At 47.0% G+C, this 13604-nt stretch overlaps 1 protein-coding gene across 2 annotated transcripts in view; it reads left to right on the top strand.

Moving 5' to 3' along the window:
- Positions 1-3299: 3299 nt before the first annotated feature.
- Positions 3300-13604, top strand: part of IGF2BP1 (insulin like growth factor 2 mRNA binding protein 1) — a 38616-nt gene continuing 28311 nt past the window's right edge. The window contains exons 1-2 of one of the 2 annotated variants that reach the window (XM_011382641.2): positions 3300-3940; positions 5092-5152. In XM_011382641.2, coding sequence (XP_011380943.1) covers positions 3766-3940; positions 5092-5152 — 236 coding nt within the window. In that variant the 5' untranslated portion in view covers positions 3300-3765. The remainder of the gene's footprint in view (positions 3941-5091; positions 5153-13604) is intronic. The other variant, XM_011382640.2, reaches the window with a different exon arrangement.

Genomic DNA, 13604 nt, shown 5'->3' with positions numbered 1-13604 from the left:
TGTCTGGAATATTAAACAAACAAACAAACAAAAAACCAAAGAAAAGGAGGATGATAAATTATGGTGTCCTAAGTCTGCCCATTTCTATCCCTAATCCAGGAATGTGAGTCTTGACAAGAAATAACCCTTCTCTCGGGTTAATTTTAGTGCTGGGCTCACTCAGAGGGGAGAGATGAAGCACCAATCAACATCACTCAGTCCCCCCAACCCCAGCCTAAAATAGCCAGGTTACTGAGGCAAAACTGATTTGGGGGCTAAAAAGGTCTGCATCTCGACCCAGCTGTCTCCTCTCTCTTGTGTTCTTGCAGGCTCTGACTATACACAGAAGCCCTTGATGGGGGAGGGGGGATTGGATTAGAATTCAGTGAAACAGCTGATTTTAAAACAATCAGTTTCAATTTAGCAATAGATGGTAAATTATTAATTGTATAAATTTATATTTTCTCCTCCACTGTCATTTTAAAAACTAATTTCAACTAACATTTAGACTTCTAATATAGTTTTTAAATGGAAAAAATAAACAAAGTGAACTGACTTAAATTATTACTTTCAAAAATTTTATTTTCCTTTGATTATAGGATAGGAAAAGATGGTTTGCATTTTAGAGGTCTGGATGGAGACTTTTGTGGGGTGTAGCTTGCTTTTGTTTTTAGGAATAAAGAGACAGAGTAGTGGACATGTCCCCCAGGGAGAAAACCTGAGAGGTGCTTCTATCAACTCCTTAAGATTTAAATTAAATGAAGGAAACAGTACGTAAAGTTTCTGGAAAGTGGAACACCCTCTTTCTTGTTCCCCAATATAACAGAAACGATTCAAGGAGAGTGGGGCTCCTATTTAGGGAAAGGCCAAGGAACACAACAGCCTTTCTGAGACTTATCTTTTAGCCCTTTCAAAAGTACACACACACACACACACACACACACACACACACACACACACGCACGCACGCACACACATACACACACACAGACACACACCACCAAGAAAAGTCCCCAGGCAACAGACTCATGCATCCTAGCCAAGATAATTTTCTCCCCCTGGACTCTTAATTTTTCTCTTTGCCTTGAAATTTCTATTAACTTGTTTTTTACTTAAAAAAAATGTTTACTGAATGCCTACTGTGTGGCAGACAGCGATTTCAGCTCGTTGGTTTTGAAAATTATGTCTATGGTCAAGAGCTGATAATAGAGTCAGAAACTGGGGGGAGGGTCGGAGGAGGTGTGTAGGGGGGTGGAATACAAATGTCGCCCACCTTCTTGGATAGAAAAGTCTCTTTCCACTCAGCAACTAATAGCTTATAATATTTTAATGTCTTTTGCGCCATGGAAAGAAAAAATCGCAAAAACAAAAATGCGACAAACACGTGGCTGGCTAGAACAAAACGCGGATTTGGAGGGTCGGTTTTGAAGGTGGTGGAGACGGAGAAACCGAGTTGGAAGCCCTCCCCCGCCCCTACGCCCAAGCCCCATTTCTCTCCAGCGCGCGGGGAAAACCAGGCGGGGGACAAAGGTGCGGCGTGTCGTCTTTTAACTCCCGACTTTTTGAATGGTATAAAATCGTCTGGCAGTAGAGCTGTGCTCCCAAGTCGGAGTCAGCTCACTGACTCTGCAAACAAAAAATAATAAAGAAAAAACCCAAGGCATTCATATCAGTGCAGCCAACACGTGTTGCGGAGTCGGCCCGGGCCGCAGGCGACTGAGACAATGGGGTCGGGGACCGGGAAAGGGAGAGTGACCCCCTTCCTCACCTGCCCTCTCAGCACGCGTGCCCCCGACAGCATTTCTCCCTCTCGCAAAAGCCGGAGCAAACCCCGAGCTTCCGCCCAGTTTAGGGAGCCTTTGGCATTACTGGGGGACCACCCCCTCTTTCCCCGGTTCCCCGGCAAGAGGGCTCCAGGGTCCCTGGGCCGCGCGCTCTCCGCCACCCCCTGGCGCTGTCCCAGTCCCCGTCCCCGCCGCTGGAAACTCGTCGGCCTGGCTGGCCCCCCGGCCCGGGATTCCGGTGGCGCGTGATCCGCGCGTCCCGCTCTCCGCCGCGTATCCGGGACTCCGAAATGCTCGGCGAACTGCCCCCTCCCCCATCGCCGAGACGGGGTGCGACCGCCCACGTGTCGCCCCTTGCCCAGTCGGGTCCGTCCCTCCGGCTCTCAGGGCCGGAGGATCCGGAATGAGTTGGTCGAAGGCGAGGGAAGGGACCAGGGCGGATCCGCTCACCCCTCCCCAGGAACGGGCGGGGGACCGGCCGCCGCCCCCTCCTCTAAGCTCCCGCCCCTCGCTTCCCCAGCGCGGAGCGGAAATTACCCCCTCCCCCCGCGGGTCTGACCTGGGGACGTGGGCGGGGTTTCGCGCTCGGTCCCCCGCCCTCGGCCCCTCTACCGCCTTCCCGCCCGGATCCTAATTCTGTACCCCAAACAAAGTTCCGAGACCCCAACCCAGCGCGGGGAAAGCGGCCGTTGCTGTCCTGAGTGGAGCGGGCAGAGGGGACGCCACCTGTCTGTGCCCGCGTCGGGGCGGCAGAAGGGGACCTTTCGGATCTCCACCCGGTCACTCCCTCGCTGAGACCTCCCCCTTCGGTTCGCCGGGGTCTGCTCACGCTCCTACTCCGCGTCCTTCTTCCCTCCCTCTCTCGCGGGGTCATCTTGGGCCGGAGCCGCGCGTTCCCCCAGGACACCAAGACCTCATTCAACAGCTGAACCCCGGGTGTGAACCCCCCCTTTCTCCCGGGGGAATCCCGAAACCTGATTTCCTGCGATCCCTCATTCCCAGTCGCGACCCCCCGTGTTCCCAGCCTCCGGGTCCCGCGCTCGCAGGGCCCCTCGGTCCTGGATTCCCGGAGGCGAGGGGGTCTCCCGGGGCTGGAGCAGGAAAAGCCGAGACCCCCCACTTAAAAATCAAGGGAAAAGGCGCCTTTCTTTCTAAGTCGCCGGCTCGCGCGACCCCTCTTGAAGACCCCAGAGTCCTCGGCTTCTCTTTGTCTGTCTCCGCCGTCCCCTCCTGTCAGTCGCTAGCAGTTAACCGGGGTAGGGTGGGCAAACTCACCCCACCCACCACACGAATGAAAGATAACCGTACATTTTACCCATAAAGAGGTGGTAGATCCTGGGCCCGACCACCCTCCCCCAGCTAGGGCTCGGGTAGGGGGATGGGTGGGGGCGGGGCGCCTCCCTAGGGGCCAGATTCTTGAAAAGAAGGAGGGGGCAAGTGGAGCCACGGGAACACAGCCCCCACCCGCCCAGTTGGCTCGGGGGGTCAATTGGGTGTCCCCCCCACCCATCCTGGCGGGAGATTGGTGGGCTGGGCCGGGCTGGAGGGCCAAAGGGCCTGGAGGCGTCGGGGGTCTTCCCCTGCAGGGTGGGTGGGGGCTTTCACCACGTGGCTTCGCCTTTTTTTTTTTTCCGCTCCATTTTTTTTCAAGTCGATTTTATTTAGAGGCGGCGCCAGGGCGGCCGCGGAGAAACGTGACACACCAGTCCGCTCGGAGGGGTTTCGGACAGAGGGAAGGAGCAGCGCCGCGTCGTCAGCCTCCCAGCGCCCCGCGGGCACTTCTCCTGGGCCTCCCCGAACTCCTCTGTGACCTCTGCGCGCCCTCTGGCCGCCCTCCGCGTCCCGGGCTCCGGACAACTTCAGGGGTGGGGTGCAAAGAAAGTTTGCGGCTGCCGCCGCCGGCCGCCTGCCCGTCCGCGTCTCGGCCTAGGAGGCTCGCCGCCCGCGCCCGCCCGCTCGCTCGGCCTTGCCAGGGACCGCGTCCCGCCCGGAGCCCGCCACCATGAACAAGCTTTACATCGGCAATCTCAACGAGAGCGTGACCCCCGCCGACTTGGAGAAAGTGTTTGCAGAGCACAAGATCTCCTACAGCGGCCAGTTCTTGGTCAAGTCCGGTTATGCCTTCGTGGACTGCCCCGACGAGCACTGGGCGATGAAGGCCATCGAAACTTTCTCCGGTAAGAGTGCGCCCACCTCCCCGAGAAACCACGACGAAATCCCCAAACAACGGAGACCTGCGCCTCGCTCTCCTTGCCCGCCAACTCTGCTCTCCCACGGGCCTGCGGGGCTTGGCTTCGGGACCCACCCTCCACCCACCTCCAAGGACACCCCCACCCCACCCCCAATCCCTACCCCTGCGCGGAAACATTCGGGGTATTCTCGCCCCTTTCTCCCAGCCCCTGTAGGGTTTAGTAAGGCCGTCCCCTCACCCCCCACTAATGATGCGGGAGCCCCCAGTGGCAGTAGTGGGGGGGCGCCACTGAGGCGCCCCCCGTCTGGGCGTTATTTCCACGTCGGCCCCTCCCCATCCGAGGCTGGACGCCCCCCAACCCCACCCTATTAGCACCCTTAGCTCCCCTTCCGCCGTAGGCCTTCCCAGGCGGGCAAGAGGCCTCGCTCTCTTTGCGACCTCCCGGGTTTCCGTGGGGACTGCAGCCCTCGGGCAGGACTGGAGAGCGGGGGTCCCGCCTCCCGCCCAAGGCCTGGGGCTTGAGCCATTTTGATTTGAAAGTGGGGCGTGAGCGGGTGGCGCGGCGGCGGCGGGTCGCCATGCTGCTTCCCGAGACGCGAGGCTGGGCCGGGAGGCGCGCGCCGGGGCCGCTGGGGACCCTCTCTGCCGACCCCGTTCCGCTCCCCCAGGACCTCGCCTCCCCACCAGCCCGACAGGTGACTGCCCCGCCACCGAAGCCCTCCTCCCTGGCTCTACGGAAAAATAAAGTTTCGTTCTGCACCCCACCCCAACACATTTAGGGAGAAACGGGGGCTCTTTCTCGGCCCCTTCTCCCCACATCTGGGAGCCGTGTAGGCAGCCCGACCCAACGGACATCCTCGCACTCTTCCCTAATCGGTTTCCCGGAGCGAACCATGACTTAAGCTAGCCTCAGTGAGAACAGGAGAAAACAAAAATTAAGAAAACAACAATAATGAATCTAGACTCCACTATTCTCAGAGCGATCACTTCGCATCCGGCTGCGGAACCCACTGCCTGGATTCCTAGGAAGGTCTTACATCCCAGTAACTCCTGAATTACTCATGTCTTTCTCTTTCCTTTTCCTGCCCCCCACCCCTGTTCGAGCGCTTATATTGCCTTTTTTTTTGGAATCTTTAGGGAAAGTAGAACTGCAAGGAAAACGCCTAGAGATTGAACATTCGGTGCCCAAAAAACAAAGGTAGGAAAGAGCTCTTCTCTGGGGCGGGCGGGGAGAGCCCGTGGGCGCTGAGAGGCTGTGTTCAGGGGTCCATAAGTGTCTCCAATGGAAGAAACCCATTACTGGCCTTCCCACCCCAACTCCGGATGTTGGGGGCAGGGAGGGAAGATTGGCTAAGATCTTGTAATGGGTGGTTTACAGCTTGTAAAAAAAATAATAAGCTGGGGCTGGGGTGGGTCGATGTTACTTGGAGAAGTAAACGAAAAAAATAGGGAAGAAGCCTGTGGAGTTTTTCAAGGTGCGTGGGGCCATTTTTCTGGGGAAGCGAAAAATCTTGAAGAGTTTAGACTCATGGACTTTTTTGCAACTTCCTAGCAGGCCTCATTTTCTGTTGTTTTTTTTCCCCCCTCATCCTTCCCTCACGGTAATTCTTAAGTGAATGGTGGGGGGCACCTTTTGACTCCCTAAGGGAAATGAAATGAGTTCCTGATCCTAAAAGAATTCTCTTATGAGTGTGCTTCATTTATATTTCTGCAACAGGGTAGGACATTAGTTTTTTCTTAGACCCCTATCCCTAGTCTTTCACATTACATGTCTGTCCTGAAATCCCAACTGGATTTTGCAAAGAAAACGCTTTGGCTGTACTCTCCTTTCGGAGTCCCCCGCCCCCCACCCTTGCTTTTTCAGTCCATTGTTATAAGGGGACCATCTGGGGTGAGAGCTTTGTGTTCAGGCTGTGAGCTGGGGCTCTTTGGAGGGTCTAGAACTCTCTCCATGAGTGTGTGTGTGTGACCTAGTACCTTTCTATCCTCACTTCAGCAAAGTGGGGTACCTCTGTCATGTTATCCCTAAATCTGATTCATGGTGCATTTTAAATCTTTCACTGAACTCTGGCTGGGAAGTATAAGGGTAGAGTCTTTCTGCATTCTGAAATCTGACTTTAAACATGTTGACAGTGCAGTTTTCTCATATTGCAGCCCCCAGTAAGTCTTTGATTATCTCACTTCCCTTCTCCCCTCATTTCAGCTGGAAACTTACTGCTTTTCAGGATAATCCCAGGTCTTTTAGCATGGGAAGGTGGAGGTGGGTGGCTGTGCTTTTTTGGAGGTGGTTAAGAGGATCTAGAAAGTTTAACAGGAGGAAAAATCTGTTCAGTATTTTAGCTTGAGATATTTAAATAACTTGGAACTGTTGTATCTATAGATGATCAATATGGCTTGTAACTATGTTTACAGAGCTTGTGATTTAACCTCCAGTGCTTGAAATACTCTGTTATTGGAAAGGCGATTAGAGTTAGGGTAAAGAGGCAATCAAATCGGAAGGAAGAAAAAAAGTCTTATTTATTATTTGGAAGCATTTCCTGGAGATGGGAATTAGAGAAAAACATACACTTGACACCAGTAGATTTATTGAGAAGGTTGTGGACATTTGAACCGAAAGCTGAGTGTTTGAAACATGTTGATGAGAAATATCCAAAATAACTAGAATTCCAAAATACGTAGGAATTTTTTTTTTTTTTTTTTGCTCTTCAGCATGGTTTAATTTTTAAAGAGAATGTAGTGAAAAGCAAGAAAAATAGCTAAATGTGATGAAATGGAACCCAAAACATTTATATTTTAATTTTCATGGTGCTCTATATTTATGGATCTTTTCTCCTAAGCCATCTGGTTGGTTTCAAGCCATTTTTAGGCTCCTTCTTGTTCCCTCCAAAATGCATTACTGAGAGCTCTTTTGAGTTGGGAAGGGGTGGGGTTTGTGAGAAGAGTGGGTACAAAATCTGCCTTTCCACACCTACATTAAATTTGATCTTTTGTGCGTTCTTCCCTTCCTGAAATAATTTTTGAGCACAAACATTGAGTCAGTTGTGTTTTATTTTATTTTTTGGGGGGTGGTGGTGAAAAGGCACTTCATTTTTCTAGAATGAATCAATTTTTGAAGTTTTGGGATTAAAAAAAGAAAGTTTGTTTTCGTGAAGTCAGTATGCTCTATCATTTTGTGTTCTTTGGGGAAGCATATTGTGGTATGTGTTTTTAGTCTGTCTGAAAAGTTTTCTCAGCTGGACTTTTCAATCTCATGGATCTATAGAACAGGAACTAGTTAATTATGACTAATATTTTAAGCAAAATGAACTGTGCATATGTATTTTGTGTATATGTGCTCTTCTGTTTTCACTGATTAAAATGAAAGAGAACTTCTTGATACAATCATTTCCAAATAAATTACAACTTTACATGTTTCTAAGAAATTCATAAAAACCTAACAAGCTAAATGGTACTCGTTTTTGTTTTTAGAGGGGGCAGTCAAACAAAAGATGATATTATCACAGTTAACCTGAGCAACCCTGATTTTGAAGAATTAGTATGTTTTGTCCTAACTTTGTATCTATTTGATAAATGTAATTTGTACCTTTTTAAGAGCCCAAGAGACTGAACATTATGAATTTAAACTGAAAACAATTTGAATTTTTTAAATGAGTGGCATTAAATTTTTCTGAGAGCACCTTCTCAAACCCCCTCTTAAACAGTGTTGGAATTTTGGTCAACAATTTCAGCTTTCTGTTGAGATTTTGTATATATTCACTGTCAAATATTGGGACAAAGGAGTAAAACCAAAAGCATTTTAAAAACAGTTGTGAAGAGGGTTTGTATATGTTTTGTTTTGAGAGACATAAAAGTAGTTAAGGTAAAGAGATACCATCTTAGTGAGTCTTGTTTATTTTGGGAAATGACTTGCTTTTTAAGGGAATTAAACTTTTGTTTCATTTGCCACTGTGTATGCCTTTTTCTAGAGGAATGTGACCTAAAGATAGCATACTTACTGTCAACTGGTGTTATCAAAATAAAAGGTGTTGCTGTTAAAAAAAAATGAAAGAGATGTACCACATTTTTCTTGGTGAAATGTATTCAGGTTCAAGACCTGATTTCCTTAGACAAGTTAATGGTGGTTCTTTTCTCTTGTCTTAAAATGAGATGGGCTAACACTTTACCTTAAATTTCCAACATAGCCTTCTAAGTTTAAGAACTCTCAAAAGAGAAAGTGTTCAAACATTCTGATTTTACAGTTTAATTTCTAAAGTTAGCTGCTTTAAAAACCTCTGTAAAAGATGCCTTATAAAAAGCAAAACTATTTTTAAGTGATTTGTGGAGGTTCTGAAATAATTGGATCACTAAATGTTTTCAAAACAAGCAAAAAATTTTTGCCTTCAGAAATGGGTATGCTTTTAGAGAAAATTGTTCTTTATGGGCTGAATATGAATTATAAGAGTGGTTAAGAAATAAGGGAATGTCTGAAAAAACAACAAAGGAGAAAAAAGTACTATAGTAGGAAGACTGTCAGGCTTGCTTTAGTGATTGTAGTTGTCAGATGTATCTTTCAACAAGTTAAGTATTCAACAAGTAAGTTTAAAGTAGAAACAGTTTATGACACTTTTAGTAAAGAAGTTTTTTTTTTTTTAATGAATATTGGTTAGTTTTGGGGCTTTAAGTTAAAAAATGGTTGATTCTTAAAATTTTTTGCACTAGTTGGAGGAAACGTGGAAATCAATTCACTCTCCCCAATTTTAATTTCCACCTAGAAAGTAAGCTTTACAAATTCATAATTTAAGTTTTCTTCACTGCTAGAGAAATCCTTGTCACATTAGTGCTCAGTATTTCAAGACCTTTACTAAGGACAGTGATATCTGACTATCTTTTGGAAGAATTGTAGGTTTTCAGAACCCTTTATTTTCTGACTCAAAGTAGAAGAAATTTTACTCCATTGGTTTCTCAGATGGAGAACTTTAAAGAAGGGGAAGAATTTGTAATTCCCATCACTAATTCATTCAAAGTATAGTTCCATATGTAAAGTTTTAATGGCACAGCTTTTGGTGAAAAAAGAGCAAAACATTCTTATAATTATTTATGTTTTAGAGATAAATATATGATATTAGCCATTGGAAGAATTTTTATTCAAAGGTCTGAGAGTCTAATCTTCTTAAATTACCTAAATATATGTCATTTGAATCTATTTTGTGTTTGGGTACTTTTAAGGCTTATTTTGAATTTATTTATTCCAGACTTTAATGTGTAACAGCCACTTGACAAAGATACCATTGAGATGGGCTAGTGAGTATACAATTTTAAAACGTTAAAAATATTTAGATCTGGTTTAGTTGAGCGAAAAGGGGGGGGACCACCAAGTGCTTTTTGTCGAAGTTCAGGGATTTCTGTTGAAGAGGTATGTACTGGTTATACCTCTGTTGTTTTTTGTGTGTAGGGTGGCAGTAGTGGTGATGTTATTAGAATAAATGTATGAACCAAAGGCGTTGGAAGAACAGACATTCTGCCGGCTTTCAGAATTTAAATTCAGCCTTGTTCTCTCTCCCTCATCCTCTTCAATGATTCTTAAAATGTGGCTAATGCCTTCCATAAAGTACAGCCTAGATTTTGGGATGGGAGTGTTAAGAAGAGAAAAAGAGGGGGAAAAAGCAGCAGGGGAGACTGGAGAAATCAGACGAGTTAGTCCTGGGTTGGAAATTCCAGACAGGGGGGTGCGGGGTGGCGGTGGGGTGGGGTGGGGGGAAGATGGGGGTTGGGGTGGATTTCCCGCTTCCCTTTTAAAGAGAAGCGGCTGGAGGCGCACAGCGACCCACGGGAGAGAGGGGGTCGCAGACATCAGGTTTAGAAAACGGGCGGTAGTTTCAGCGGAGGGCAAGGCTATTTTTGCTTTCAGACTTGCCTGCCTTCCCTTCTCCTTTTCAAAAAGCAGAGAAAGTCGCAGCGGCGGCTCTGGAGGCTCTTCCTGGAGAGCCGGCCCGGCTGCCCTAAGCCTTCCCCGCCCGCCAGAGCCCCAGCCTCGCAATCTCTGCCCGCTTTGGCTGGGGCCCCCGCCTTCCTCCTTTGAACAAGCCCCTGCCCGGGAACATCCTCAGGCCTGGGTCTCCGAGTGGGGCTTCCTTTCCTAGGGTACCCGAGATCCAAGGCTGCGGCCCCTCCTGCAAACGACCTCCGCCCTAGCCCTAGAGCCCCCACGTCCCCAACCCCGCCCACGTGGAGAGTTCCCCATCAGCAGGGCACAGACCTTTCCAGCCGGCTGTCTTAAGACCTTTCCATCCTAAGGCAAAAGTAAAAGGCCGGTGGGTAAATGTGAAATGAAAAGGCAGAGGAGAGAGGAAGAGAGTGGGTAAGGGGAAAAAAAAGAGGATGAGAGAGGTGGAGAGAAAATGGAGGTGTCTAGAGCTCTTGCCCTCTCTCAGTACCTGAGGCCCTTTGGCCATGGCCCTTAGAAACTTGAAGAGGCAACAGTGACAAGTAATCTGTAATCTTTAGAAAATAGACTGTCTCCATGTGGTAAAGACTGACTGAAACAATAACAAAGAGAGTAATAGTAACAAGAGGCTCTATGGGGGATTGCAAAAGATAGACAGTAGGTCCTCCAGGAAGCTACTGGCTAGGCTTCGAAGATCTTTCTTGGCGTCAGCCCATGTTGGGCTCCACGTTAATATAAAATTTGCACATTATTTCCACCTGTGCTGAGCACATTTCCTCTCCATGCTCACACCTTTTAAAATGCTTGTCAAAACAAAGTAAGACAGGTGTCTCCTCAAAAAACATGGACTTGAGAAAGTGCGTGCATCTTTGGTTATTGATAAAAGTTTTATTTGGCTGGAAAATGATCATCCAGGAGGACGTCTGTGATGAGAGTGCCACACCATCGCAAGGAGGCGGTGCCGGCAGGTAGACAGATGTTCAGTCTCCAGTATGCTAACTCCATTGTAGTGGAAGAACTTGAATATCCCCACAGATTTTGTTCAGAGGAGACTATGTACTTTTTAGCGGGTAAAAGGGGTCATCCTAGTATTGAAAAAGCAGAACCAGTCAGCTTTGGAAGACCCGCTTCTTACTGTTGCAGCACAGTAGGTTTGCAATGAATAGTGAGGAACGAAAGAACAACAGGCTTGAACAAGCTTTCACACTAATCACAAACTGCTGAAATAAAATGTGTGTGGATTATGGGTAAATCACAGGGATAAAAGTAGGTCTGGACCTCAACATTTTAATATAGTTGGAGAAAACCTGATTGCAAAACACTGAAATGTAACTGTATACAGAACAAACACCACAGAGATGGAGTCCTGTTGCAGAAGTCCAGGCTTCCAGGATTAGATGTTCTGGTCGTGTGACAGAGAGTAGAGCATGGCTAACTATCAATAAACTGCTTTTGAGTGAAACAGAGCAAACAGCTGGATGATTAAAAGAATTTTTGACTGGATTGTCCAGATATTTTCAAGACCCCTCAGGACACGTCTGATTATTAGACAAATGGCATTTTGGTGGCTAAAGGCATATAAGGTACCTATCAGAATGGGTGAGAATTTTGCTTATCGTTTAGGGGAGCGTTGTGGAGGAAATCTCTCTTAGAGATTAGGCAGGAGAAGTAGAGGATCTCCATTTTCTCTTTCTGCCATGTCTATTCAGTCCTTGTAACATTTCCTTAGGAAAAGAGAGTTAGGAAAAACTTCGATTTTTATTCATTTTGAGTTAGTTTCAGTTAAAAAATTAATTCTTCAGATGTTTTGGTCACTCGAAATGGAAAATATTAACTCTGAGATTTGACTGGGTAGTTTAATGTAGTTGATTGGCTATAGTTAGAATCTTGAAGAGGCGAAATCAGAGATTTCAGAAATTTTTAAATATTGTTATATGTAAAGGTTGTGGGAGTTCTTTGGCAACAGGAGTAGAGAGGACTCAGAATTCTTCAGGAATCATTCAGAATTCTTGAGGCTCGAGATGGGAGGGAAGCTCCATTAGGTCTGAGTCTCATGACCTGCCTTAGGTCCCTCACTCAGTCCTCTACAGGAGTATGGAGGAAAGGCCTCCCAGGAGAGTTCAGTGTTTAAAAACAAGAGCTTTGGAGTCAGGCAATGATTGGGAAACTGGAAAAGTTACTTAACCTCTTTTAGCCTCAATTTCTGTACTGTAAACTGCTGCTATTGCACATTAGCTATTATTATTTGTTTTAGATATGGACCTCTCTGCCTTCTGTTTTTGGGCTGTGTATTGAAGCTTAGCAGATATATAAAGGAGTAAGTAGAGAGTATCCTTATGTGAATTTGGCATGCATTTGGTATGAAACAATGATGGATAGGCATAGTGAAGGAGATTTGTGTGTAGGGTGCTTCGATAACTACCTGTATGCTACATCTCTCCCAGACAAAAGGATGGGGCAAACACGGTGGGAGTGCTACTGATTGTTCCTTAGGGGAATGGGCCACATATTCTATTGTTGATGCCCTAAGCTGGGCCTACTGCTGAGATTTTGCAGTTTGGGGCTACTGTCAAAGGTTCATATATAGAGAGTAGGGACATCAGTGAGAGGAGAACCACCCTAATTCTGCAGATGAGATAGGTGTAAGAATTCAGGGTGAAGGGGGACTGTGTCAGTCTTCTTGGGAGTCTGAGGGAGAAAGAAATGGGAGCAGTTCTCCCCTTTAGCTGGGTGATGGGCGTGTTTGTCTTAATGTTCTGCTCTTGGTAAGCTGACAAAACAGGCATTCAGGAGTTGGAGATCCCTGGATGCCCATGAAGTGACTGCATACATTGTTCCCTATTCCCTTGTTGGGGGTAGGGGCAAAGCCACGGTGGCCTCTTCCCCTGGTCCCTTGGATCGGAAATGGTCCCCAAAGATGTGTTCGGAACCCACCTTCATGTCCACTTCCTCTCTTCAGCACTCCTTGCCCAAAGGGTGCACACATATATACACACACATACCCACAACCCCTTTTGACATCTCAGTCTAGAGAAGGAGGATTGAACCTTTTCTTAAGTGGGGTGGGGAGGGGAAGGACTTCTAATCGGATGTGGTTTTTGGCCATTTAACAGGCTTGTGACTTTAATCAGTTAATATAAAGAGTTTTACAATTTGTTCATATGGAATGATGCGTGTTGCCTCTTTTCTGGAGTGGCATTTGGGATTGCTTGAGGCTTGTCAGCTTTCCATTGGGTACTCGGAGAAGGAGAAAATGAGGGGAGACAGGAACCAAAGTGGGGGCAGTTGGGTGGAGTAAACTTGTTGAGGATGTCTATTCAGAGTTAGAAATATTTATTCTACTTCCTCCTCCAGGTCTCTAAGTTGCTTGGGAGGAGCAGTCCAACTGTAATAGAGAGCAGTTGCTTTGGCAGGATTTGGAGACACAACTCTAAATTAAAGGGCAAAGATGATCCTTCACAGACATGGCTGTTGGTGGCTGCAGCCAGTATGTTCTGAGCAAGGACTAGACATAATAGGATGTTGGTTAGGGAGGCAGCAGGGTTCAGAAGAATATTTTCTTCTCTCCTCTTGAAGAGTGTCCACTCTAGCAACTTTTTATTTCATGTAAAAGAAGATCTACCTGACAAGTTATTTTATCTAGAGGGTTTTTCTCCCTAAGTTTATTACCATTTGATTCAAGCTGCTGATGCTGGCTTTTTAGAATAGGGTAGAGTGATACCTGTCC

Source organism: Pteropus vampyrus, unplaced genomic scaffold (genome assembly GCF_000151845.1).
Source record: "Pteropus vampyrus isolate Shadow unplaced genomic scaffold, Pvam_2.0 Scaffold486, whole genome shotgun sequence".
NCBI lineage: Eukaryota > Metazoa > Chordata > Mammalia > Chiroptera > Pteropodidae > Pteropus > Pteropus vampyrus.
This window is presented reverse-complemented; position numbering and strand designations above follow the sequence as displayed.